Raw genomic sequence first — 27,715 nt, forward strand, 5'->3', positions numbered from 1 at the left:
ATTGAGGTGATAAAAATGTTCTAAAATGAACTATCGTAATGGTTGCATGACTTTATGAATATATTAAAAACTATTGATTTGCCAGTTTAAATGGATAAATTGGGTGATATGTGAATCATATACCAATAAAGTTGATGTATATAAACTAGGAAAAGTGAGGGTCCCTATCCTTTCTCTGGGGTTGAATATTGTATTCTTTAATCTTTGCCTTACTCTCCGTCTTCTGATTTCCGGGAATCTGACTTAGGGAATGCGTTCTGGAGAACGGGGGAGAGAACGGTGATGTTGCTGGTTAGTACTCACCACTCATTCATTGTGGTGATAGCTGTCTCTACATACACACTGAAGATTTTGCCAAATTAGAAAAAGATTTTTCATTCTGTCCCATGTGTCCTGTATGAGTTAACAGCAAACAGCCAAGAAACTTGAGCATGGTTCACCTCTCTCACACATGGACATTTGCATGCAGAATTGCTATGAGATTTGTAACTGAGTTCCAGTATATTTTATTTGTATAAGTGGATAGCAAGTTAGAAAGCTGATTTTCTTTACTGAGTATGAGTTAACTAACTGGAGTTAGTGGCCTAGAATTGGAAACCCATTAAGTAAACAGGGACATGATAGTTATGAGACCATTAATACTAAAAGTCACTAGAATAGCTATATGATAAATACTTATAAATGGAAGGCATACTTGTAAGCAAATTCTATTTTGCCTGTATTTTTTGATCGCAGCTGTCAGATTACCTCATTGAAATAGGCTTATGGGAATTTATGGCACACACTACTGAAAAGTCTGTGTGTGAGGGATGTCTTCGAATTGGGAAGATGCAGTGTCAGTCATTTCACGATCCGGCTTCCTTTACCAGGCTGGTCTCCATTTTTTCCAGTGAACTTCTTAGACTGCACCCCCCATACTGTTGTAAAATGGCTGCAGCAGCGCCAGGCCTTAAATCTCTCAGCATTAAGACTTCTCAGCAGTAAGACTAGCATTAAGACTAGCAGATGTAGAGAAATAACCTCTCTTAATAGTAGCACACTCCTGGCCTGATTCATACTAGCCTGAGTTAGGTCTTGTGCCTGTTCTAGGACTAAGTTCTATGACCAAGAGGATGGAATATGCTGATTGGCTTTGGCCAGTAGCGCTCACCTCTAGACCTGAGTGTATGGTCAACGTTACCCAAAACCATATGCAAGTTTGGGATGAGGTGGCTCAACAGAAGAATTTTGGGTTGCTTTTTGGTGGTCTTGTTAACCAGATGATTGAACTAGATGCTGGATGGCAAGATACTTTATATCTGCTATAATTCTAGCATGTATACTGGAACGTTTATCCTTGATAACAGTAACTTAAAAGTTTATCACGTATTTCCTCTGTATGTACCAGGTAGAATGAGTAAAAATCTTTGGGTAAAAAAATGGGATTTTGGTAACTTACAGGACTGCGTTATTTTAAAAGTTATGTTCCTGAGGAATTTTATTATAACTTTCTAAGTTTTTTGAAATTTGGTGTGATCTTTTCCCCTAATTTTAGATCCTCTTATCTTTAAGAACTCTGTGTAGACTTTAAGTACCCAACATATTGTTTGAGCTTAGTACTTCTCTCTTATCTTTCTAATACCTGTTTTACTACATCATTTTATTTTTTTTAAACTTAAGCCTTCTAACTCAATACAAATCTGAAATCTTAGCTTTCTCCTTCTATAAAACAAGTTAGTATCCCTAATTAAATGCTGTTAACATAAAAAATACAGACAGCGTTAGCTTGACAAGGTGGACTGTTGCATGTTCCTCATAGTGTCATGTTGCTCAGCCAGACTGTGCTTCTGGAGAGAGGCGGTGTGAGATCTGATTGCCTTCTCTGTTTGCCTCGGCCAGTCGCTCTGTGCTCTTGGGAAACAAAAGGCAAATCAGGTCTTTGCTAGAATGGCTTTATGGCACATGTCATAAAATAGGTGCTGTATTTAGCATCTATAATTGTAATTAAGGTGAGTTACTAATGTCAGATTAGGTGTAGACCGTTTGGGAGAGAGTTTTAAATATTTTCAAGTAGTGATGTGGTTATAAAATAGTTCAGATTATAAGACTTACAAATGAAGAATGATCTTTTTTTAAATTCCTGTTTGCTCTGTTAGAAATTAGAGCCTTTCAGTTTTATAGAAAAAGGTATAATAACTTAAAAAATAATAAACAAACCATTGATGGCAGAATAATGACAATTACTCTCTCTTTTTCTCATTTTTTCGCACAGTGATCCTGGTGGAGGGATTGAAATGTCTGAGTTCATTCGAGAGGCCACACCTCCAGTTGGTTGCAGTTCAAGAAATTCTTACGCTGGCCTAGATCCAAGCAACCAGGTAGGAGCCTGTGATTTTATTTTGTATTTTTCCCTTCTCCTGATGGTGGTCTTAAGTAATTCTATATGTAATAGTCAGTTGGGTTTGGGTATATCGTGCTGATTTCAAGTTTTTAATTATCTTTAATTAAGTTTTTGAGTTGATTTTAAGTTTTTAATTGTTTATTAATAATATCATTGGTATTATTTTTAACTAAATTTTCACTTTCATTAAGTACATTTTTGCTGAGCATGCGCCTCGTGCTCATTGCCTAGGGTAGTTTTGACCATGACAGTTGTGGTGAATGCCTTTAGGAAAATTAGACCCTCGCTTGCACTCTTATTGACCTTCACATTTTTGGTATTGGAGGGAGATAGGTGTCTGGGGTTATTCCTAGCTTAAACATGGCAAAAAAAAAAAAAAAAAAAAAAAAGTAATTTCTTCAAAATCTACACTTATTGTGGTGGGCACCAAGTAATGTATAGAATTGTTGAGGCAATGTGTTGTACACCTGAAACTAATTTAATGTGTTAATTATACTTAATGTTCTCAGAATTGCTGCTTAAGGTGTTGGTGTTAGAGCTAGATGTAGAATACAGATCTGCTTTTGCCAATTTTAATGTCTTTCAGTTCTGTAACGTTTAACTTAAAATAGTAACTCTGAAAATCTGCTCTCACAACTTGGCTGATGCCAGCTGTGCTGTCATTCTAACCCCAGCTGGGCCTTCACGGCTGCATTTCTGTCCCCCGTCCTGAACATCTCCCACAAGAGTCCAAGTCCCGCTAACGCCCGTTTGCCTTCTCAGCAGATGAGCCTGGTAGGTAGCTGGAGTGACGCTGGAGAAGCTCAAGGGACGAGACCTAGCGAGCACCTTAGAGGTCCTGTCATAGTCCAGCGTTAGCTAACCACGGCATGTGGTGGGTTCTTCCGTCAGCCCTTTCAGTACGTAGATTTTTATCAGGGTCTGGACCTCACTTCTTGATGTTCAGTGCAGTCTCTCTACTGTTCCACACTGCTTGTGGGTTGAGATCTCTCTTCCTCCTAACTCTAACTTTTGTTAAAACCATCCCGTTTCTCAGATTTTCAGAGGCCTTGTGCTGTTGCCTCTTTCTCCTGCAGAGGGCGCACTTATTAGCACTTCGCGCTTTGGTGTGTGATCATGTGTGGCAGCCTGTAATCCCCCACAGCGTCGGTTCTCCTTCTTCCTCCTTGATCCAATAGACCGCCTTGTGCATAGTTGACTTTCAGTGAACAGGTGCTAATTATCTTTATCTATACAGATAATAGAACTTTAGAGATAGAAGCTGACCTGGCTCTTCGTTTAACAAATAATGAGGTAGCGGACTTAGTTATCCCGACTGTTTCACAGTATTACTGTTCCACCTAGTTTAGCCCTACACTGCTTTGGAAAAATATTGGGGAAAACATCATATTCTGTGAATCAAAATCTTGACTAGGGTTTTGTTTCCTAATATATTTTGATAGATTTGCCTCTGTTTGAATTGTGTTTCATGATTTAAACTTAAAGTGCATGAATTTTTGGTCCCAGTTTTAGTTTTGATTAAGTGTGGTGTAGAACAGCTATGTCCTTAAATTTGTCTTCTTTCTGTAACAAGCCAATGGGAAATGTTAGAGTTAAAAAACAACAACAATGGTGGGATGCCTGGGTGGTGGGTCCATTGGTTAAGTGTCAGACTCTTGATTTCAGCTCAGTTCATGATCTCAGGGTTGTGAGATGGAGCCCTGAGCTCAGGATTCTCTCTCTCCCGCTTCCTGTGCCCCACCCCCCTGCCCAAGTGTATTTTCTCTCTCTCTCTCTCTCTCTCTCTCTCAGAAAGTAAGTAAAATAAAAAAGAAACATTATTTCAAAGGGCTGTGACATTTTAATTACATCCATACCTTTTAAGTTTCAATTTTTACAATATCAGTTTGAAGAGAAGTATTACTATCCTTGATCCTCTTTTGGTTGGCTTTGGTTTCCCAGTCTCTTTATGAAATGAAATGGCTTAATCTTTAAATATGGCTGTGTGTTTTGTATGCTTAATTAACGCTGGCCTTTGTCCATACTGACAGATGTTGGCAATGTCCAATTACCGAGGGAGTTAAGTGTATGTTTTTCCCACAGTCTTTTGGAGAGCCAAACTTTTTTTTTTCCTTTTTTCCAGTAGGACAGTTGAAAGGGTGCAACAGTAGCCAGCCATCTTCAGTAGCTCTATCATGGCATCATGTCTATTGGAACTTCCCCTACTTTTTTAGGGAGGGACTCCCATCCTGAGTGTCATTAAAGCTTGTCCGGACATAAATATGCAACATACCCAATTTGATTTTTCTTAAAATATTAACTCTTGAATAAAAATGGGCAAATATTGGAAGTTACTGTGTTACTTGGATTTTGGCGTTTTAGTTTTATCCCATTTATTACCAGTAGACATACTGTGCTTCTTGTCCATGTTTTATTATATGACACTAAACATTATCATAGTTGTTTATGTAATGTCTTCTCTACTGGGTAGTGAACTTGAGTATGGTGGCTGTGTCTTAGCCATTATCATTCTTTCCTTCTTGACGCCTTCGCCCTTCTGTCTTCCATCTTCTATTCTATTTCCTTTCCCTTTCTTTTTTCTTGTTTTTTATTACCCTGTACCTCCCTTTCCTTCTGTCACTTGTCTTCCCTCATATATTTTAGTGCCCAATAGCTTTCAAGTCAGCTTATTTGAATGGAGTGGGGAATGGGTCTTACCATCACAGAGTTTACAGTGCCAGGGTAGATGTGTTGTAAGTAACCAAAGTTATAAATACGATGTATGTTACCAAGGAAATGTAAGTCTAAGATACAAAGTAGTAATTGTCATAGGAATGGTACAGAAAAGGGGCTAATGATTTTAGAGGAGAGAATAATTGTTTCCAGCTAGAAGGAGGGGCAAAGATTTGCCAGATTGTTATGTAGTTGGAAGAATTTTTCTTCTCTGACACCCATAATGCTTCCTGACCTTTCCTGTGGCACTTACCAAAGAGAAGAAACAACTGAACCATTCTGGTTGGTGCAGAACACCTTTTTTTCTGTAAAATTTTCCTTTTCTAAACGTGCTCATTTTTAGAAAAATAGCTACTGAGGGAAAGCAAACAGAAGAAAATAAAATCATCCCTAATGTCATAATCAAAAACCATTTTTTTAAAAAAAGTTGGGATTATAGTGTTCATGCTGTTTGGAACTTGATTTTCTTTGTTGAATATATCATGAATGTTAATGACATTCAGTGTTTTTCTACAGTGACATTTTGGGGGAATGCATTCCCCTATTTGGATGGACTGTATTCTGAGTCCTCTGTTTTAGACATAAATAGTCCTGACTCTTTTATATTTGGTGGGGATAAATTTAAATAATACGGAAAAGCATGAAGATTAAAATATAACCACCATTGTATCCATTAAGAATGCTTTGTCAGCAAGTAATAGAACTCAACTAATTAAGTGACTCAGAGAAATGAGAGTCTGTGTTTGTCCTCCAAGACTGAAGGCGGCTGTGGGCCATTTGTTTAGCCATTCAGTCATGTTAGGTCTTGGGTTGGCTTTTCCCTCCAGATTGTGGGATGAGCACTGCAGTGTCAGTCATGACCCTGTCGAAAGGTAAGAAGCAGGCATCAGTGTGGGCAGAGTTGGCTTGCTTGTCGTCTTCTCAGGCATGCAGAGATCTTTCCCTGAAGCCCGCCAGCAGGCTCTCGCACACGTTCACCGACCAAAACCAGGGCCCACTTTTTGTAGATCAAAAGATACACACCCAACATCTGAACAAAGTAGGAAGCTTGTTAAGGAAAGAAAAGGGAACACTGTGGTTGTAGGCAAATGACTAGTATACCAGTATTCAAAAGTTGTTTTTTAGGTTTAAATTTCTAGAAGGGTGTGCTTATAAAATGTGTTTTTTGTTTGCTTACTTGCTTTTTTTTTTTTTTTTTTTTTGTCTAGGAAGCTATATGTATTATACTAGTGAAAAATAGCGTATATTAATTCTATAACTTACCTACCAGGTGTGATAAGCATGAAATTTTATTTTGCAGTAAAATGCTTTTTGGCTTGTTTCTGTTTAGTTGCAGTGCGTTTTATGGCTAATTGAAAGCAGAACTTAGGAAAAAATCAGGAGCGTCAGCTTAGTAAAGTGATCAAATGTTGCAAAACTCATTTTTTTTTTTATTGGCCACATCAAAAGGTGCTAGTTCTAACCTGTTTGTATATGTTTGTTTTTACTGACTTTTTCAGTGTCCTAAAACTATCATATAGCGTAGTATACACTTAAGTGTACAGCACAGTGGGTTTTTATATACGTATATACCTTTTAATTGCCATCCAGATCAAGAAAGACTGTCATGTCCCTTCAAACTCAATATTAACTTATATTTTGAGCAAGTTTCTTATTGTATACTTCTATCAGTTGAATCAAAGAAAGAAAAGATTTGGGGACTGCCTGGCTGACTCAGATAGGAGAGCATGTATAACTCTTGATCTTAGGATTGTGAGTTTGAGCCCCAGTTGGATGTAGAGATTACTTAAAAAATGAAATCTTAAAAAAAAAAAACCAACAAATAAAGGATTTGGTAAAATACAAAGTATTATATGAATATTAATTTTATTCTAAAATATTAAATTTGCTTGACTGTGTTCTTCTTAAATCCCTTGAAAACAGGTTATAGAAATTTACTAAGACTTGTGGATTTAGTAACTGTCATGTTCTTATGTTTGATTTCCTTAATGTGTTTGTGGAATTTGTGGTATTTGTTTATATGATTTTTATGGTGGTATAATGAATGAAGGCTAAGATTTTAGGGAGGTGTTATATCATCTGAATATAAGCATTAAAAGCTCAGTAGGTTTTAGTTGTCTGTTTATAGTTCGTGCTAAACAGTCATTTTACTTGGATCCTTCAGTGTTTTATTCTTTTTAAATATGTTATAGTGGTCAACAAAGAAGTACTTACTTTTGTCTAGAACTCAGGAAAGTACGTATTGATACGGTAACAATTGACAGTAAGATTTAGGTTGCTGTTTGTAACATATGTTAATGTTTTGTCCCAAAGCTTCCTTTTACATGCCCTGATAAGTCTAAATTTGTTTCAGATAGACTTAACACCGGGTTTTGCTTTTATTTCTAATATGAGCATGTCATGATATAATAAAAAAAAAGTTAGTAATTGTATGTCATGGACTGCTGGGTGTGGGAGGAGGCATCCCGCTCTGTGGGCCCTGTCAGTCCTGAGCAAGCAAAGGGACTCCGTGCCCTAGCACATCTACAGCAGACGTGTAGAATGTGCTGCAGTAAACAGGTTAAGTGGCTCTGAGGCAGCATGTGCAGCGGGTATCTTTCTATATAAGTGACTGATAGTGAGTTTTGATAATATGATTGTTTAGCCTGATGATCTTGCTAGGCCGTATTGATAATGACATAGCATTTTAATTAGTTTTCCTTAATATCGTATTTTCAGATTGGATCTGGTTCCTCTCGTCTTGGAACAGCAGCAACTATTAAAGGTAGACATTATCTAAGTTGAAAGTTGCCTATGACATTCCATTGCATTTTTGACGTAATAAAGAAAACTGAATACTATATATTCACATGTCATGAAAGCTCATTCTTGAAATTAATTTGTAGATGCAGTTATGTATCTTATGTTAAAGGTTACTTGATTTATATTGGATTCTCCTTTCACCATCCAAATCTCACAGACATCTTTGAATATTTGCATCACATTGTGTGAATTATAGGTTGTGATATATAAGAAACTTTCTGTCTTGAAGGATAATACTTTTCATGGGTTTTGGTGAGATATGTGGAAAACCGAGTAATTTAATGTGAAACCTTTAAATTGGGTACAAATAAGACAGTAAAAAAGAGGGAAAATGTTTTCTGTACATCTCACATGTACCTTTTACTTGCATCTATTTCAGATAAATTTTTTTACCCTGTACTTTTTTAGGGGCATTTTTATAATTTTCCTGGGGAAGGAAATGTATAGTGTTTTGTTATTACATAATTTCCATTTCTTTTAAGAAAGTGCTTCTTTTTAAATTAAAAAAAAAATTTTTTTTTTAAAGATTTTTATTTATTGATTTGACAGACAGAGATCACAAGTAGAGAGGCAGGCAGAGAGAGAGAGGGAAGCAGGCTCCCTGCTGAGCAGAGAGCCCGATGCGGGACTCGATCCCAGGACCCTGAGATCATGACCTGAGCCGAAGGCAGCGGCTTAACCCACTGAGCCACCCAGGCGCCCCGAAAGTGCTTCTTTTTAAAGAAAGCTTTTTAGCTAACCATATGGAGCTTTTTGTATTATTTGGTTTATAGTGCTGTGAGAATAAAGATGTGGTCTCATAGTCCATGATGCTTCCCATTAGTTCAGTGCGTCCTCCATTATCGCAACCCATGGTATGCAAAATCTGCTCTCATAGACATCGTATGCTAGTATAGTATATAGTAAACTAGTGTAGTTGATATCCTTCCTTGTTATGCCACCCTGTACAGACTTTACTTTTAAAATAATGTGTTCACATGTTTCTCTTAACTTCGTAGGAGATACAGACACCGCTAAGACGTCTGATGATATCAGTTTAAGTCTGGGCCAGAGCTCTAGTCTTTGTAAGGAAGGAAGTGAAGAACAAGGTAAGAACATTATACTTCACACTGATGTTATATATTGTGGTGGCCACGGTGAGTTGTAGAATATGCTGTTTGATTTTGGCAGAAGTTTATAATAATTTAATATGATATCTTTAAGCAACATTAAAATAAAGTTATTAACTAGGATAATAGTAAAACAGTGTTATAAGTACTTTTAGCTTTCTGGAATTCAGTTACACATGTTCTGCCAAGTCGACATGGAGAGAAAAATTTTATGAGCCTGTGCCCTGGAGTGAGTATGAGATGGGAGATAATCTGCTAGTTTGTAGTGGGTCAGAGCATCTTGCCTAGTTTAGTAACCTAGTATGTAAGACTGTTACTTTCCATCCAGTATGACCTCTAAATGTTAGTTGCTCTATATCTTACCCGACAGTATGTTTTAGTAGAGAACTAACTTGTTGGACTTACAGAGAAACTGTGTCTGCCTCTGACATGGTGCCTCCTGTAGCAGATTTTTAATGGAAATTTGGGCTTTAAGTGTTTTTCCTTCTCTCCTTATTCAGTTCCTTATAAATGAGTATTTTGGATTTAATGGAGTTGTTTTTGTTTTTTTTTTAAGAATGTCACATTTTTATGTTTCATTTTTGATTTTCAGACATGAAAGGATGGATATGTTATTCCATTTTCAAATGGAGATTATCCCAAGTTACATAATCAGTGAGACAGAAACCTGTTTCCCTGTTTCTAACCTGCTGTTTTTATTGGCCTATGTGTGATTTTTTGGAAGGCAGGCAGACTGATAAGTTTCATAATTAAGTACAGGAAATTTATTTATAGTTAGAAATAGCTTTCTAAATTATGACATTTTCCTATTTAATATTTTACAAGCAATTCTTAACAACCAATTCTTACAAGCATGTTTTGTTCCAGGTACTAGGAATGTAAGTTTATCATGCTATAACTGCTTTTTGGAATTGCAGTACCCCATCATTTATTTTCTTTTATGGACTACTCTTGCCAACATACCCTTCCCCTGTAAAAAACTTCCAAACACACTATATAATATAGAAACTATTTTCTTATAAAAGGTTAAGGTGAATTGATAAGTTTGAGAATTACAGTATTGTTTTCTGTGATATATAATCATTAGAATGTCTCAAAAATTAGGTAATGATCTTGGGCTAGTGCCACTGCATTTAGGGTCCTATTTATTTTGTATCTGGAAAGTACCACGCATAAGCAAGAGTCTTGTAGTCTTTTGTGTTGGGAATTATATGCACACAAGCCTCTCCTGCAGAGTAATATTGAGGTAGACAGTGATGTCTGACACTTACCAAGCACACGCTATTATTTAGGCCAGGGGTCAGCAAACTTCTTCGTAAGTGGTCAGATAGCTTTGTAGGCCATATGGTCTCTTTTGCAACTACTCCACTGCCATTGTAGCACGCACAAGGAGCCATAAACAGCACGTAAATGAGTGCGCATGGTTGTGTTATACTAAAGCCTTTTTCAGAAGCAGGCAGAGAGCCAAGTTGGCTTAATGGCTCTTAGTTTGTCACCTGGTGGTTTGGGTCTTCTTTTAAGCATTTTATAAGCATACACACAACCTTCACTATAAGCATTTGAGGTTAATAATATGATTTTCACATTACAGATGAACATATCATGGCTTAGAGGTTGTAAGAAACTTGCCCAAAGTCAGACAGGTACAAAATGGCAGTCCTATCATTGAAGTCTAGTTTTGAATCATGCTTTCAATTTCTGTTACACCGCTTTTAGATAGTTTTGTAACTTCTATCATTTTAATATGATAACATTAAACATTCAGCAGATAACACACAAAGATAACATTTAAAAGATACTATTTAGTACTCATTATGTGCTCAGAGCACCCCATTCTAAGTACTGGAAATAAATCAGTGAACAGACAAAAAATTCTAACGTTATGTGGCTTCTATACTACTAGTATGGAATCATGCTAGTATAAGTCAGATCTGTATGCGGTCGTAGGGACAGAGGCTAGGGAATGGTGGGGACTGGGAGGGTTTTAGTTTAAATGGAGTGGTCAAGGGAAGAAAGCCTTGCCGGAAGCAAAGATCTGAAGGAGGTGAAGGAGTGAGCTATCAGGGTATTTGGAGGGAGAAACTCTATGCAGAGGTAACGGCATCGGCAAGAGTCTTAAAGTTAGAACATGCCTGTCAGGTTTGAGAAATTGTGTGGTTGGTGTAAAGTAAGTAAGGGGACAAATTGCATAGCCTTGTAAGCCATTTTAAAGACTCTGGTTTTGGGTACCTGGGTGGCTCAGTTGGTGGGGCATCTGCCTTTGGCCCAGGTCTGATCCTGGAATCCTGGGAGACTGCTTTTCCCTCTTTCTCTCTCTCTCTCTGCTGCCCGATCCCCCCCCCCCCCCCTGCTCTCTCTCTCATGCGTGTGCTCTCTGTCTCTCAAATAAATAAAGAAATAAAATCTTAAAAAAAAAATAAATAAAGATGTGGCTTTAATTCCCAGTGAGATGAGGAACTGCCAAAGGGTTTTGAGCAGAAAGAGTGTCGTGATGTCAGTTACAATTTTACAGAATCACTGTGGCTCCTGTGTTGAGATTAAAAAGGGCAGAGGCTGAATCAGAAGCCCAGTTAGTGGATGATTACAGTAATCCAGGGCACAGATGAGGGCAGTGAGAAGTAGTCTGATTGTGTATGTAGAAGATATTAATGAGAGGCTATCTTGATGTTGATGGATACATTATGTGAGAGAAATAGTACTCATGGATGACTGTAAGGTGTTTGAGTTAAGTGATGGGGAAGATGGGAAGGGGGAAAACTGAAAAGGAGCAGATTTAGAAGCAGGGAGAGCAGGGATCAGGGTAAGATAGGGAGGTCAGTTTTGGGCACATCAGTCTGAGATGCTGTTAGACCTCTAAGTGGCAGTAATTAGTATATAATTAGGTCTGGACTTTAGGTAAGAAGTATGGGTTGAGATTTTGAAACTAGGAGTTTTCAGTGTATAGATATACCAGCAAAATGGGTTATCATGAAGTTCATAAACTAACTGGGCAAGCCTGCATGGTTAGCCTAACCTGGAATTCCCATGTCCTGCCCGCCCTGGTCCAAATTTGTTGGTCGCGGCTGTGATTTGGCACCACCTAGTGGCAGATGTTCATTCTGGCTTAATTATCAGTTGGGGTGCATTAAGTTCTCTAGCTGGTTTGGATTTACAGGATAGCGACCTCTAGTTGGTTGGCAGTTAGTGATTAGTTGGCACTCGTTTTATCAACACAATTCAGTGCGATTGAGTGTGACCTGAGGATGTAGGGATGTGGGTTCTGCTTTTTTCACTGTGAAGAAGGACTTACGTACAGTTTCCCTCTCTGGCCACGCTCATGTTTTCCTTACCTAAGATCAGTATGTTAGCCTATTCCCATATGAGTGTGGGGGCTGGCTAGAAGATGGAGGAAACTAGTTACGAGGATTCCTGAATTTTAGTTACCATGGGACCAGAATACTGGACGAGAGATAGAAAAGAGGATGTATAGATGGAATGAAAAGTTCCCAGGATTGAACTTTGAGCCGCTCCAGTTAGGTGCAGGAGAACTAGAGGGTATTATGCTTAGCGAAATAAGTCAATCAGAGAAAGACAATTATCATATGATCTCCCTGATATGAGGAAGTTGAGAGGCGATGTGGGGGGTTTGGGGGTAGGAAAAGAATAAATGAAACAATGGGATTGGGAGGGAGACAAGCCATAAGAGACTCTTAATCTCACAAAACAAACTGAGGGTTGCCAGGGGGAGGGGGTTAGGGAGAGGGTGGTGGGGTTATGGACATTGGGGAAGGTATGTGCTATGAAGTGTGTAAACCTGGAGATTTACAGACCTGTACCCCTGGGGCTAATAATACATTACATGATAATAAAAAATTTAAAAAAATTAAAAAATAGGTGCAGGAGACTGAGTAGGAGCAACTGGTGGGGTGCAGGAAGACCTAGAGTGTTGTATCCCAGTTTTTCAAGGAGAGTGCTGTGGTCAGCTTTGTCAGACATTACTCATAAGTCAGGTGATATGAGACTGAGACTTGACATTGAGATTAGCAGTGCAGAGGTTGTTGGTGACCTTGATAAGCATATTCATGAGAGGGGTCAGAATACAAGTAGGAGAGAATTAGAGGAGAACTGAAAAGAGGCAATACAGACTATTTTTGGTGAATTTGTGTAAGAGGGTCAGAGATGGAAGGTGAAAGCCAGAAGGGGAAGGGAGGATAAAGGAGAGATTTGGATTTTGTAAGAATGCGTAAGAGAACAGCTTGTTTTTATAATTGATGGAGATGATCCAGAAGAGAGGAGGAAATGTGTTTTTTGTTTAGGAAAGTAACATATGTTAATTTTAGAAAAAAATAGTTAATAAGAAGAAAATAATTCACACTTCTGACACCAAAATAACAATGTTTTTTGGTGCATCACTTTTAAAAATTATTTTTGTATTGTGATATAATTCATATACTATGAATTCACTTTTTTTTTTTTTAAGATTTTATTTATTTGACACATAGAGGTAGAGGGATAGTGAGAGAGAGCACAAGCAGGGGGAGCTGCAGGCAGAGAGAGAGGAAGGAACAGGCAAGGCTCGATCCCAGGCCCTGGGATCATGACCTGAGCTGAAGATAGACGCTTAACTGACTAAGCCACCCAGGTGTCCCAGAGTTCAGTCTTCTAAAGTATACAATTCAGGGGTGCCTGGGTGGCTCAGTGGGTTAAAGCTTCTGCCTTCAGCTCAGGTCATGATCCCAGGGTCCTGGGATTGAGCCCTGCCTGTTCCCACGTCAGGATCTCTGCTCAGCAGGGAGCCTGCTTCCCCCTCTGTCTCTCTGCCTGCCTCTCTGCCTACTTGTGATCTCTGTCTGTCAAATAAATAAATAAAATCTTAAAAAAAAAGTATACAATTCAGTGATTTTTAGTAATTTCACATGGTTGTATGCTCATCACCACTATCCAATTCCAGAACATTTTTGTCACCCCAACAAGAAACCCATATCCATTACACTCCCCATTTCCTCTGACCCCCAGCCCCTGGCAACCACTGATCTATTTTCTGTCTCTATGCATTTGCCTATTCTGTATATTTCATATAAATGGGATTATAGGATATGAGGTTTTTTGTGTCTGGCTTCCTTGACTTAGCATGTTACATAGCATGTCAGGACTTCATGCCGTAGGTATCTTACCTTTAATATTCCTATACACATATGCAAATATACTCAGTATTTTTAACTCTTATAGATTGGAACCATACTTTTTATATAGTATCATTTTCACTAAACTACTTTTTCTCATATGAGTATGTAATCTTCGAAAACATTTTTAGTGCCTGTGTGATGTTTTAATAGACAGTCTAGTTTATTCAACCTTTTTTTATTGGACATTTTAATACTTGAAGGTTTTAAGTTTTATAATAATCTGAAAAGAACAATTTGTGGCCAAAACTTTATGTACATACCTGATTTTATCCTTTAGTAGCAATTTCTAGAAAAAGATGAGTGATAATGGGTGAGTATATCTTTGGAAGACTTTTGGCCATATTGCTAGATTGCTTTATAGAAGGTTACACCAGTTTGCACCAGGACAAGCAGCATGTGCGCATGCCTTTCTTATCCTAAATGCCAGGAAGTAGCAGTCATTGAAAAAAAAGTTTGCTTATGAAAAATAGTATCTCTTTTTGTTGATTTGAGCCTGTCTTTGACTATATTGCTACCAGTAAGAAAAACGTCCAAGCAAGCATATTTACTTGAAAATTTCCTAAAACCACCTAAAGTTCTTCCTGATAAGATTAAATTTTTTTATGGTATATTTAGCCACATTGAAAAGAGTACATGTATTACAATAAGTTTGGCTGTGTCTTTTTAAATGAAAACTTATATTTCTGGTTTATTAATGTCTTAGAAGGGAATTGGTTTTGGTTATTAGCATTTTTTTAAAAAGCTTTTTCTTGTATATTAGAATTAATGATTTTCAGTTACTTGTTCAGTTAAGTTTTTGTTCTATAAAATCCATAACTTTGAAATATGAATCCACTATTTCTAATTGCTTAGTAGAGCTATAGAGAGAGTTTTTAGAAATAACTTTATAATTTAATATTACAAAAGATTAAATATGATGCTAACTTTTAAATTTTGATATTTATTTATTTATTTTTAAAGATTTTATTTATTTATTTGACAGACAGAGATCACAAGTAGGCAGAGAGGCAGGCAGAGAGAGAGGGGGAAGCAGGCTCCCTGCTGAGCAGAGAGCCCGATGCGGGGCTCGATCCCAGGACTCTGGGATCATGACCTGAGCCGAAGGCAGAGGCTTTAACCCACTGAGCCACCCAGGCGCCCCTAAATTTTGATATTTAGAACCCAAGTACAGTGGCAGCTGTTCTGGATAAAGAACATGAATTTTACTTAAAGCTGAAGACATTAAAACCTAAGATAGAGCCTGATAGATCATTTATAAATCAATTTATGTGGTATATTCTAGAGGCTGTTTCTAAGTTTTTAATTATTTAAATCTAGTCTAGGTTTAGGTTTTTTAAAAGTACCCACACATTTCTAGTAATTCATTTTTATTTTATATCAATCTTGGGAAGGGTATGCTTTTATTATTGAGATTCTCCTGAGAGGGGTCTGACTTAACTGTAGAATCTATCATTGTGTTTTTACTATGCACTTTTAACAAATAAGATAGTCATTTTTCTTTTTATTGAACTAACAGCAGATTCAGCTATACTTGTCTGTCAAAAGTGTATAAAAAGTCAGCTGTCGTACAGATCAGTTGCCAGGCTGTGTTTCAAGAGAAATTACAATGTAGGTAGGTAGGCGAATTTATTTATATCTGTGTACATAGCGAGTATGGAAATTCAAGTCACTAATCACTGCCCTAAGTGGAGGGTTATAGGAATAGTCTGACAAGGATAATGTAGTTTTTTGTGAGGTATTTTGTAATTGTTGCATGAATGATGAAAGAGAAAGTGTATTTTGCTCCACAACTATTTTAATCTTTTTGGTCATTGTGAACAGCAAAATCTTACATCATTGTATCATGTCTTCCTTGGGGATTGTTCAGCCTTTCATTTTTTTTTTCCTCTTTCTAGGGTTTTTTTTTTTAATAAGGTAATCACATTAGTTTTTCAAAAAAGATTTTGTATTGTGTTAGTGAACTAAAACAGTGTAGCTACTGTTAATCGTGTCAGGCATTGTGCCAAGTCGTGTATATGCTAAAGCACGTTAACTCAGTTATTTCATGGTGCTACTTAATGATTCTGAGGTCCTGTTTTATAGATGAGGAAACCAACACTTGGAAAGGTAACCCAGGGCTATGCAGTTAGTAAGCTAGAGACACACTTTACATAAAAATCCAGGGCCGCTTTTTGGGGCACCGGGCTGGCTCATTCGGTGGAGTGTGTGATTCTTGATCTGGGGAGAGTAAGTTCAAGCCCCGCAGTGGGTGTAGAAATTACTTCAGATAAAATCTTTATGAAAAAAAAAATCCAGGGCTGTTTTAAATATAATGCTGTGTTGCCTCTTACTGTTGATAGTCTATGAAACCTTTTCTCCGGCCATTCGAGGATTTAGAGATTTAGTTCATTCTGTCAGTAGAATGCTCTCTTTGTGCAGCTGTGAGATAGAAACCAGCTCTTTGGAATGACTGGCCAACTTGAATTCAGTGAACTACTTGGGAACTTGTTTTTCCTCGTTTTTCGGTGTGGTGTGAGTTCTTTCCGTTGTTAAGCAGAAGAAAAGCAGGTGATAGATTTGTGTTAACATTTCCAAATATGTGTTTGCGACAGATCTGGCAACTGATCGGAAGCTCTTCCGGCTGGTCTCCAATGATTCCTTCATCTCCATTCAGCCTTCCTTATCCTCCTGTGGGCAGGACTTACCAAGGGACTTCAGTGACAAAGTGAGCTTGCCGAGTCACAGCCACCACCACCACATCGATCAGTCTCTGTCCAATGCCTGTGATACGGAAGTAGCTTCTCTCGTCCCTTTACATTCACACTCTTACAGGAAAGATCACCGGCCACGAGGGGTACCACGGACTTCTAGCTCTGCGGTGGCTTTCCCAGACACTTCCCTGAATGACTTCCCCCTCTATCAGCAAAGACGGGGCTTGGATCCAGTTAGTGAGTTAGAATCTTCCAAGCCTCATTCTGGATCCAAAGAATCCTTGGTGGAAAATTCTTGTTTGTCCGGGGAATTTCAGCTTGTTGGTGAGCTGAAAAACAGTAATTCTCAGCCACCTCCAAGAAGTGGGAAGAGCAAACCCTTGAAAGCAGACAAAAGCATGGACAGCCTGAGGAGCCTGAGCACGCGGAGTAGCGGGTCAACAGAGAGCTACTGCAGTGGGACGGACCGTGACACCAACAGTACGGTCAGCAGCTACAAAAGTGAGCAGACCAGCTCAACTCACATAGAGAGCATCCTGTCGGAGCATGAGGAGTCTCCTAGAGGAGGAAAGAAAGGTGGCAGGAAGAAAGAGGGCTGTGCTGACCCAGAGGACAAGAGTAGCTGTACCAGTGACAAAAGGACTAGCAGCGAGAGGACCGCCGTGGAAGTGAGTACCAACAGTGGGGTTCAAGAGCCCAAGGAGTCCAGTAGCTCCAATGACGTGCACAATCAGAGAGGCCTCAGCACCTCCGCGTCGGAGGAAGCCAATAAAAATCCCCACGCGAACGAGTTTATGTCACAGGAGGACAAACCACTCGAGAAAACTGCCGAAGACAAAGAGGAGCAGAGTGAGAAGTCCGCTGTTCCAGGGGACACCAGAGTTGCTAAAGACAGTAGCGGAAAGCAAAAGGAAGGGGACGTACGGCCTAAATCGTCAAGCTTGATCCACCGGACAGCCTCTGCCCATAAATCAGGCCGGAGACGGACAGGGAAAAAACGGGCCAGCAGTTTCGATTCAAGTCGGCACAGGGACTATGTTTCCTTTCGAGGTGTTGCTGGCACAAAGCCACACAGTGCTATATTCTGTCACGACGAGGACTCGAGTGACCAAAGTGACTTGAGCAGAGCATCGAGCGTGCAGTCTGCCCACCAGTTCAGCAGCGATAGCTCTTCTAGCACCACTTCTCATTCGTGTCAGTCTCCTGAGGGCAGGTACAGTGCCCTAAAGACCAAACACGTCCCTAAAGAAAGGGGTGCTGACTCCGAGCACGCACACAAAGCCCACCTGGGTCCTGACGGAGCTGGCAAAAAGCGGACAGCACGTCGGACTTCCAGCACAAACAGTGCCAAGACTCGGGCCCGGGTGTTGAGCCTGGACAGTGGCACGGTGGCCTGTTTGAATGACTCCAACAGGCTGATGGCACCCGAAAGTATAAAACCCTTAACCACTTCAAAATCAGATCTCGAGGCCAAAGAGGGAGAGGTGCTAGATGAGCTATCTTTATTGGGCCGGGCTTCCCAGTTAGAGACGGTCACTCGGTCGAGGAATAGCCTGCCAAGCCCGGTTGCGTTTCCTGAAGGCGAGGAGCAAGACGCAGGCGGTGGAGGTAAGTAAATCACGGGAGGGGATTTCCCACGCGTCACCGCAGTTGTTCGCGCTGTGGGTGAGAGTGGTACTTACTGAGATAGGCTTGGTGTTACTCTCCCTCCTTCCGCGGTGCCGTTAAAATAAACTTTCTTCCCTGTGGGAGGAGATGGTTGTCTCAGAAGAGGCTTTGGTATGAACACCGAGAAATATATTTTCAGTTGTGTTATTTGAATATATCCGTTCTTTCTGGGCCTTGGGTTTTTCTGAAAAAGTCCATTGCCACCTCCTGATGTTTTGCCGGGAATAACAGAAATCGGTTCTCTTCTTTCTTTGTACGAGAGTAGCAACAGGAAAATGTCGAAATTTATTAGGTCACAGACCATTTTTAGTCATTTCGCATACAGTATGTGCCACGGAGCCTTCAGAATTAGATCACTCGATCGGTTATGTAAGATTTTTCCAAATATTACTTTATCTCTGACTGTGTATTTTGAAAACTTGTGCCTCTTTTTCGGTCTTTTGCCTTGGTCTTATTTTTTGCTTATTCAAGTATCAGGCATTAACATACTTTTTCTTTTAGCTTCTCACTTACAGTTTATTAAATTTGTAGTTTATATCGGCATTTAGTATCCCTCCGTGGATACATAATGCTCCCTATGATAACAGTGATGGTGTTTTGGTTAAAAGCTTATTTATTTGAGGTTTATGGGAAATTGTGCAAAATTCAGTGGGTGGTTTTATATTGTCAGTGTTTTGGCCATTTTATTTATTTCAGCGTTGTTTCTTGCTATTTCCTCCTACCCAGAATAGTTAGTTTCTTCTGTTGTGGTTATTATGGAATCTGGTTCTTGAGTAGGATCACAAGAATTTGGACGTCTTCTATTGCTGGCATCATAGTTTTTTTTATACTTCACTTTATTCCCTGTATTCAAGCTTATCCCTTGTAAAAATTCTCTTGTTTCCGTTGGTGTCGTTTCTAACACAGATTAATTTCTAATGGGAACTTAAAAAATGATCTTTAAAGAAGAGACATTCTATCATACTTGAATATTGAGAACTAATTATATTGCAAATGATTATAACCATTTGGTGACCATATAGTAATTAAATTCCCTTGAATCTTTGATGTGGCTATCATTCTGCTTTTTATAAAAGGTCTTGAAATGCTTTAGTGATTTCTCACACAAGTCATACCAGAAATGTTCACGACTATGCAAGAAACTATTGGGTTTTAAAGTATAGTTTAATTTTTCAAGGTGTCATTAAAGTAAATTTTAAAAGAATGAACATGCTATGGTAGAAAAATACTACTATTCTAAATCTAAATACTGTGGAAATTTAAATACTAAAAAAAATATGGACAAGAGCTATAGTAAATCCTTATGTCTTTGTATTTAAAATGTCATTTCCTTTCCACAGGGAATATGAGGTGTTCTGATTTTTAGGAAAAGTTACATGGAAGGTTTTATTTGCTTCTTGGTGCAGATCTTTGGCTAATACAAGCTTTTACTTTTCCCGACTCCAGGTTTTGTCTTCTTTTGTTTGTGTTCTTATTTTTTAAAAACAAACAACTCATTGAATGTTAATAAGAAACAGATGATGAACTGAAAATTTCCATATACTTCGATGGAATAAATGTGATAGTCTGTGGGCTGTTAAAAAAATTTTATTTATTTTTTTTCCAAAGGAAGAACATCGTGGGGGCTGTTTTTATTTGAGTTTCATTGTTTTTAGAATGAAATGAGAGTAAAACTAGACTGCTTAAATATGTGGAGGGTTTATATTTAGTTGGTTTTTTAATTACATTTTATTAGAGTTTTGTTTGGGCTCTTTGGAAGATTGAAGGTAGTGAGGGGCCAATTAAAAATTACCTAAATGTCAAGTAATTGGTAAAGATTTGTTTATATTAGCTTTAATTGCTACAGTCCTTTCTGGAACTTTAGGAGATATTTTTCTGGGCTATCTGTTCTTACGTACCATACTCCTAAAACATGTCAACAAAACAGGATGCTGTTTGACCATTCATATGGTCATGTATAAACCATAAATAGATTTTATTCTAAGGAACTTGAAAGTGTTGATGAGTTCTCCAATGATTTTTTTTTTTAATTTTTAAGCTGAATGATGTTGGCAGTGTGGAAGGATGAAATCTAGAAAATGTACTCTAAAGTTCTGGAATCCAGTACTCTAAAACAGGAGGTGATCTAGCATGATAATATGAACTCAGACACCCTTGCCCGTGTATGTGCACTCTGTTGTAGGAAAGCTTCTTATCTTCTTGAAGCCTCAGCCTTCTCGTCTCACAGCGTTGCTGTGAGGATGGAAGGAATTCCCAGATGGAAAATGCTTAGAGTGTTGCCCAGCACATAGGAAATGCTTAATAGTGGTACTATTTTTATTGTACAGACTCAAATGTATCCTGTCTTTAAAGTAGAAGAAAATGATTCAATTTAGACATTGATCAGAGATTTCTAATCAGGCCATTGTGAAACTCGATAGTTGTAAAAATAAGAATATTGGTATTCCTAATTTCTTACGTAATACCAACAGAAAAATATTAACATTTAATCAAGTAATAGGATTTTAATCTTATTTTGGCAATAGGTATGTCCTATAATTTACCTTTGATATTCAGTCACAAGTGATTGTTTTCATAGGACTTCTCACCAGTAATCAAGTACTTCTATTAAAATTGAATTTCAGGGGCGCCCGGGTGGATCAGTGGATTAAGCCTCTGCCTTCCTCTCAGGTTATGATCCCAGGGTCCTGGGATCGAGCCCCGCATCGTGCTCTCTGCTCAGCGGGGAGCCTGCTTCCTCCTCTCTCTCTGCCTGCCTCTCTGCCTACTTGTGATCTCTCTCTGTCAAATAAATAAATAAAATCTTTAAAAAAATATTAAAATTGGATTTTATCAGATTTTCTGTTTAGGCAGGAAAAAAGTTTTAGGTGCAAACTAAAGCATTTTTCTGTTGTTGATGTCTTTTGTATTTAAATTTTCTTTTATAATTATAAAGTGTGTCTTTAATAATTTATGGCTAATATTTAAAGGAAAATTTTCAGATAAGTTATATATGGTAGAAAAGTGTCATGCTGTGTAGCCTACACTGCTTTTAAAAAACCATTTTCTTTTCCATCCCTTAATTTACTGCATGATTCAACAGATTATGAAGAACAACCAGAATGGAAAGATTTATATTTGCTCTATTCTTTGTAATTTTTTTTTAATTTCTTAACCTCTGTTTTTCTGTTTGAGAAAATTATTTTAAATGTAATGTGTGGGTCCCTATTCTACAAGCTAGTAATAGGATCCTATTATTATTTTTGTGTTGGGAACCAAAGATAATCTTTTGTTAAGTGAATATTACCTTATTCAAAGAAAACCCAAAACTCAATAAATAATTTGAGGGTTTTTGCCACCTGTGTAATTTGAAGGTCAGTTACTTGAACCCAGATAGCATTGAACCTTAGGAAGACCACTGAACAGACAAGAACATGAGAATTAAAGCTTTTGTACTTTACTAAATAGAGGGACTCTAAATTCTAATACATTAATTTTCTGATCCGTCGGTCCATGTGGAAGTTAGAAGCAGCACAGTTAGTAGAAGGGATTGGTGCTTGGAAAGGTTAAAGTAATGAAACCAGCAGAAAGTGCTACTAATATGAAAGGAGAAGCTGCAGTGACCATGCATACAGGGTACGCCATTAAATGAAGGGGCAGATTGTCTTTTTAATTTGATAGTTTTCAAAGGACACGGTGGGATCATAGTTGAATGCTGTAGTGTAGTACAGTTCAGTAATAAATGTGAATGCAACTGACCCTGATTCAGGGAAAGGGTTATATTAATCTATATGGAGAAGAAAGTTTAGGCATATAAAACAGAGAAGGATGTTCCTTCAGTGTAGTAAACAGATTTGGATGCTTCATTCACTTGGGAAAATTATCTTAAAGCAGTATGAAGAAAAGATACTGATGAGGCAAGTAAGGATTAGGTGTATAGAATTCCCCAAACCAGCTCTTGCCTGGTTTTGTATGGTAGAGGCAGGCATTACAGTATTTTTCTTTCTAGCAGCAGAAAAGTTCTGGATAAGGAATTGAACAGTTACATTTTAATACCACGTCTAATTACCAGCTGGATATACTAGGCAAGTCATTAAATCGATGCCTCAGTTTCCTCAATTATAAAACAAGTAATAGCTGGCTACGTCTGAGTCACCGTTAACTCTTAGACTCCAGTGAGCTTAGATTTGTAAAAGTGCTCTGTAAATTGTAGGTTTATTATGAAAACTATAATATATAAGTATATATATTTACTATAAAAACTGCCTTTTAACTATTTGTTAAGGGAAGTTCCCTCTTCAAATAGATGTCACTTTGAATATATATTCTCCACTAGTGATCCCTTCTTAGGTGCATCTCTGAGGATATATGCAAAATAGTTTCTGGGTGCAGTTTTCTGGGAGAGGGTCTATATCTTTTCATCCCATTTACAAAGGATTCAAAAACACTGGAAGCCACTGTTGAAAGTAAGTGATCCTGAAACTGTGGCTTTTAGGAACTGTTGTGTGTGTATCATGACTCCAGAGTGTGGTTTGATTTCTTGAAAGCATTTTGTCTACCCACCTGGATTGTTTGGCTGCCTGGCATTGTGGAAGCTATCAGTAGGAATGCAGACTCCCTCACTCAAGACGCAGAGCTAATCCTTTCTTGTTGGTTGCTGTTTGCTGGCTTACTTGTCGAAAAGTAAAGTAGTCCTTTAAAATGTTCACAGTTTGAAATTGTTTTAATTCAGAATGAATGTTTCAAGGCTGTGCAGTAGACTGTCAGTGTTCTTTAGCCTCCCAGAAAATGACACTGATGAGTATTTGTTTTTATTTTAGAACAAAATCTTGGCATGCTGGTGTTAGCATCATCCTTGGCTGACATGGAAAGTAAGAAGGGGAGAAGATGTTTAAATCAGATGGGTTTCCTGCCTAGACTTAAACTATTTCTTTGAAATGTCTTTTGTATAATCATTTGGATGTGTATTTCTTTATGTAGTAACTTTATATTCTTAAGTAAAATAGTTTTATCTTGAAGAATATTCAGTGTATTTCAGGATGTCTGTGTATATATTTTATTTTTCTGAGATTTATATATACTTGTCTGTATTTTTGTCTCTCTTTAAAGTCTCATTTCCTAATATCATTTGCTTCTAGTCTCTTTGAGGTACCAAAACCCAACTTTTTATTTTCACAATTGCCCCAAATTTACTTTTTCCTATAATGAACATTCCCTACTGAAAATAACACCTTTGAGTAGGTTTGTCTAAATTTTTATTCATTTTAATAGCAACTGAGCTATCAAAGAGGCCATTCATGACTATGTATAGCGACTAGATGATAACTTACTACATTTGAAATCTTACGTTAAGCAATCAGCTGTATGATTGATGTGTTTTCAGGTGGTGTCTTTTTCTGTACGTTCTTACAGTTATAGCTTTCCAGTGTTTGAGATAGAATATGGATAACCCTCCCTTCCTACCTACCTCTTTTGTATCTCCAGGCCATCCCAAAAGTAATTATTGCCTTTGATGTTTTTCCTGTTTCCATTCACAGAGTAAAACAAACTGATAGTCTGTTGTTTCACTATCCCCAATATAAGAATAAATCATGCACTAAAACAATTCAGTACATAATTTAGAGAATTTTCCTTAACTCATTTAGGTAAATGGGAAGTCACTTCTGAAGTGGGAGGTATGTATTGTGGTTTGGGTTTTTTATTTGATCTTTAGGATCAAAGATCTTTAGGATCCTTAGGATGGATCAGCTCACACACCTATCTAAAATATCTTAGGATCTCTGTGCCTTGTGCATGAATTGCCCTTAGTCCACCAGTAAATGTTTAATCTTAATTGAATGATTGTTTTACTTTCTCAAAAATGAAGAGCTACATGATCCAAGGTTCTCTCTTAAACTTGTGCTTATAATTCAGTCTCTTGAAGTCCTCTAACACAAAGAAATGATTTGTGATTTTGAAAATATGCATGAAAAGATTCACAGTTGTCTAAGTATATGTCCTTGAAAGTATTTTTAAATCTGTCCTGTTATTTATGGTTTTTCAATCAGTTAGATTAATGGTTGTGTTTTTTTCCTCCTTTACCTACACATCCTTTAACTTTAGTTGTAGCCAGAGTGTTAAATTTTCACTGTTTGCATTTTATGCTGTTATTATTCTAGTTAATCTCATTCTGGGTTTCAAGCAATGTCAAAATGTCAACTTCGAAACAAGGTTTTAGAGTGTTTTGTCCCTCCTGTCTGGTTCCCTAGTTCAAAGATTTTTTTGCATGTGCTGTGTTTTCTTTCTCTTACAAATTTAAAGGATTCAAAAAGAGTTTGTTATAATTGGGTTATAGAAGTGAATTTTCATCAAGTGGCTTTAACTTGTATGATTGTGCTTATAGCAAATTATTTTAAGCTTAAGAAAGACACTTTTCTTTCCTTGTCAGGAGTAGAACTGGATCCCTCTGGCTCCTATTCTGAATAGAGATGATTGGTCTAAGTAGTACATTCCTCAGGGGGTGTGGTTTAGTCTTATTTGTTGTGTCATGAACTATGGCATAGCGTCCTCAGTTGAGTGTGTGACCCTAGCTGCTGTTAAAGTAGTTGCGATAGTAAACATTGAAAATTCTTTTAGCTGTAGATGTTTACACCCTGAATGTTACAAGGACAGCACAGGCAATAATCATAACTTCTTTTTAAAACATTGTTCAGTCGACGTCTAAACTTTCGTCTTGAAGTGTTTCCAAAACTATTTGGTTAGGAGAATGAGTAGTATTATGCAGTTCTTTGGCAAATGACAAAATATAAATGGTGTGATAATAGCAAAAAAAATTGTTTTCTGAAGAAGCCAAAGAACATTTTGACTATAAATGGATACTGTAGTTTGTGTTTTCATTTTAGTATTATGGAGTAACTGGCTTTTACTTAAAATTCACACCATTATGTCCTCAGAAGGAAGAGAGTAAAAAATACCGTTGCCTGTTTCCCTTCTTTTATTCTCAGTATCCAAAGATTATAAATACGAAATCTGTCGGAGTAATTTTAATACATTTTATGGATTATTTTTCATAAATTATATCTTAGATAAAGAATGAAATTATCTAAACTAGATATCTAAAACTAGAGAGAATGTGTATAATTTCCTTAATGAAGTTAAGACTGTAAATTGAGTAGTCGTTTGTTACACTGTAATAGAAATCTTTAGTATAAGGTCACAAATGTCTTGAGTTTCGAAAGAGTAATTTTAAATTCCATAACCTGAGTTAACCTTGCTGATATCTAAGAGCCACCAACAGGAATACCAGTCACTCATGTAAGTTTGCATGTCTTCCTGCAAGTAGCTCGTGTTCTTTGTTTTATCTTTTATCCAATGCCTACCCTGCTGGTATATTTTCTCCTTTGTGACGGTGCTGGTTGCAGTTTCCTTTTATTGAGGTCACAGTTGTCAGGAGTAGGCTAAGCCCACAATATGCTTTGTAGATTGTGGTGACAGGAAGGCGTCCTTGAATTTCTAGATCAGCACTGTCCAATATGACTTTCTGTGATGTTGGAAATATTCTGCATTTGTATTGCCCCAGTAATGGTAGCCACTAGTCATGTACTTATTGAACACTTGCACTGTGGTTCAGGAGTCTGATAAACTGATTTTTAATCCTTCTTAATTTTAATTAATGTAAGTTTAAATAGCCACATATGGCTAGTGGCTACCATGTTGGACAGCACGGTTCTAGATGATCAGGTTTAATGATCATTTGTTCTCACAGGTCATATGTAATTTTTGCATATGTGAACTCTCACAAGTAACCTTTTTCACATTTAAAGGAACTTTTATTATATCTCAGTGAAACTGGGAGAAAAAAAAAGGAAAGAAATATTAGCTCAAGGAGTCAAGTCCGATTTGGAGCCAAAGCACCAAAGCCTCATTCTTACATAGTTGCCTAACTTTAGAATGTCACTGTGGTGTATGAACTGAAAAATAAAATATGTAAGTAAGTGTCCTGTAATTTGTGACTTCTGCTTCTCAATGGCAGAAGCTTGCCAAATGGATGAAATAATTATGTGCTTGTCATTCCTGCAATAAAAGAAAACAGTGCCTACACAGAAACACTATGCCTTCTGGAAGTAGTGTGTACATTCCTTATCATAAGAGAGTCATTACATAAAGAATGTTCACTGGTACAGTCTATGGAAGGGATAAAAAAATGTAAACATTAAAAACATTAAAAATATGGAAATTAAAACATTAAAAAAATCAACATTCACACTGGTGGAAATGTGTATTGCTAAGCAGAATAATTTGAGAATTAGTAATTATGCTTTTAAAATTTTCAAAAAGTTTGCAGCAGAACTGAAATATGAATACAACATTCTTGGATTTGTAATCCTTTTCATACTGAATAGGAAAAAAGTGTTTGGAAAGAATGCTGCTGTACTAAGTTGTTTTGTCTTTATTCATATTTGGTATGAAAATACCCTTTGTCATAGTCAAGATCATCCTTAAAATATTTATATCACAACATTCAGATCACTGGGAAACAGTTGTTTTAAATTCAGATAATAAGCATCATTTTGCATTTTGTTTTAGAAACTGAAATCAGTCAATGAGAATGGTTTTATAAAATTTTACGTAATTCTTTAACGGCATTGTTGTGATTTGGTCATTGTGTATTTGGTTTTAGCTTGTACTGTATTGCTTTTGGATTAAGCTATGAGTTTCTGTACTTGTCATCTAGCTGATACTTGCTTCCTAGTGTTGAGGGGACCTGTGCTGGGGTGCAGCGTTGAATACTGTTTGATGGAAGCAAACTACCTTACTGTTATGATACAACCATGCTATCTTGAATTAAACATTTAAAAAGCTGCCAGAGTAGTGGCCCAGACCGCCATACTCCTCAGCATCAGAAACGATGTTTTACCATTACTTGCTTGAACTGTCCTCTTGAGAGTGAGAAAGTAATGTCCCATTCCTGTTAGCTGGGACTAACAAAGACTGTACTTTTGGGGTTGACTTAATTAAAGGGGGAATAGAGGATCATGGGATTAAATCGAGGCTTTTAGAAAAAGATTTAAAGCAACAGAGATATTAAAATAGGAAATTGAAATTGAAGAGAAGATAGTAAGGCCAGCTACATTAGAAATATTTTTAAAGAAACAATTTAAATAAATGACATGTACGTTTTGTGTATTCCTGACTACGATAGATTAACCGCTTATGTATGAAAACTGTTTG

The 27,715-nt window shown here is 37.4% G+C and overlaps 1 protein-coding gene across 7 annotated transcripts in view; it reads left to right on the forward strand.

Moving 5' to 3' along the window:
- Nucleotides 1-27,715, forward strand: part of PCNX1 (pecanex 1) — a 152,425-nt gene that overhangs the window by 43,481 nt on the left and 81,229 nt on the right. For 4 of the 7 annotated variants that reach the window (XM_032837345.1, XM_032837348.1, XM_032837346.1 and 1 more), the window contains 5 exons: nt 2,252-2,357; nt 7,811-7,856; nt 8,893-8,982; nt 16,760-18,466; nt 23,326-23,376. In XM_032837345.1, coding sequence (XP_032693236.1) covers nt 2,252-2,357; nt 7,811-7,856; nt 8,893-8,982; nt 16,760-18,466; nt 23,326-23,376 — 2,000 coding nt within the window. The remainder of the gene's footprint in view (nt 1-2,251; nt 2,358-7,810; nt 7,857-8,892; nt 8,983-16,759; nt 18,467-23,325; nt 23,377-27,715) is intronic. The other 3 variants (XM_032837347.1, XM_032837349.1, XM_032837352.1) reach the window with 1 other exon arrangement.

Source organism: Lontra canadensis, unplaced genomic scaffold (assembly GCF_010015895.1).
Source record: "Lontra canadensis isolate GAN:19392208 unplaced genomic scaffold, GSC_riverotter_1.0 scaffold98, whole genome shotgun sequence".
NCBI lineage: Eukaryota > Metazoa > Chordata > Mammalia > Carnivora > Mustelidae > Lontra > Lontra canadensis.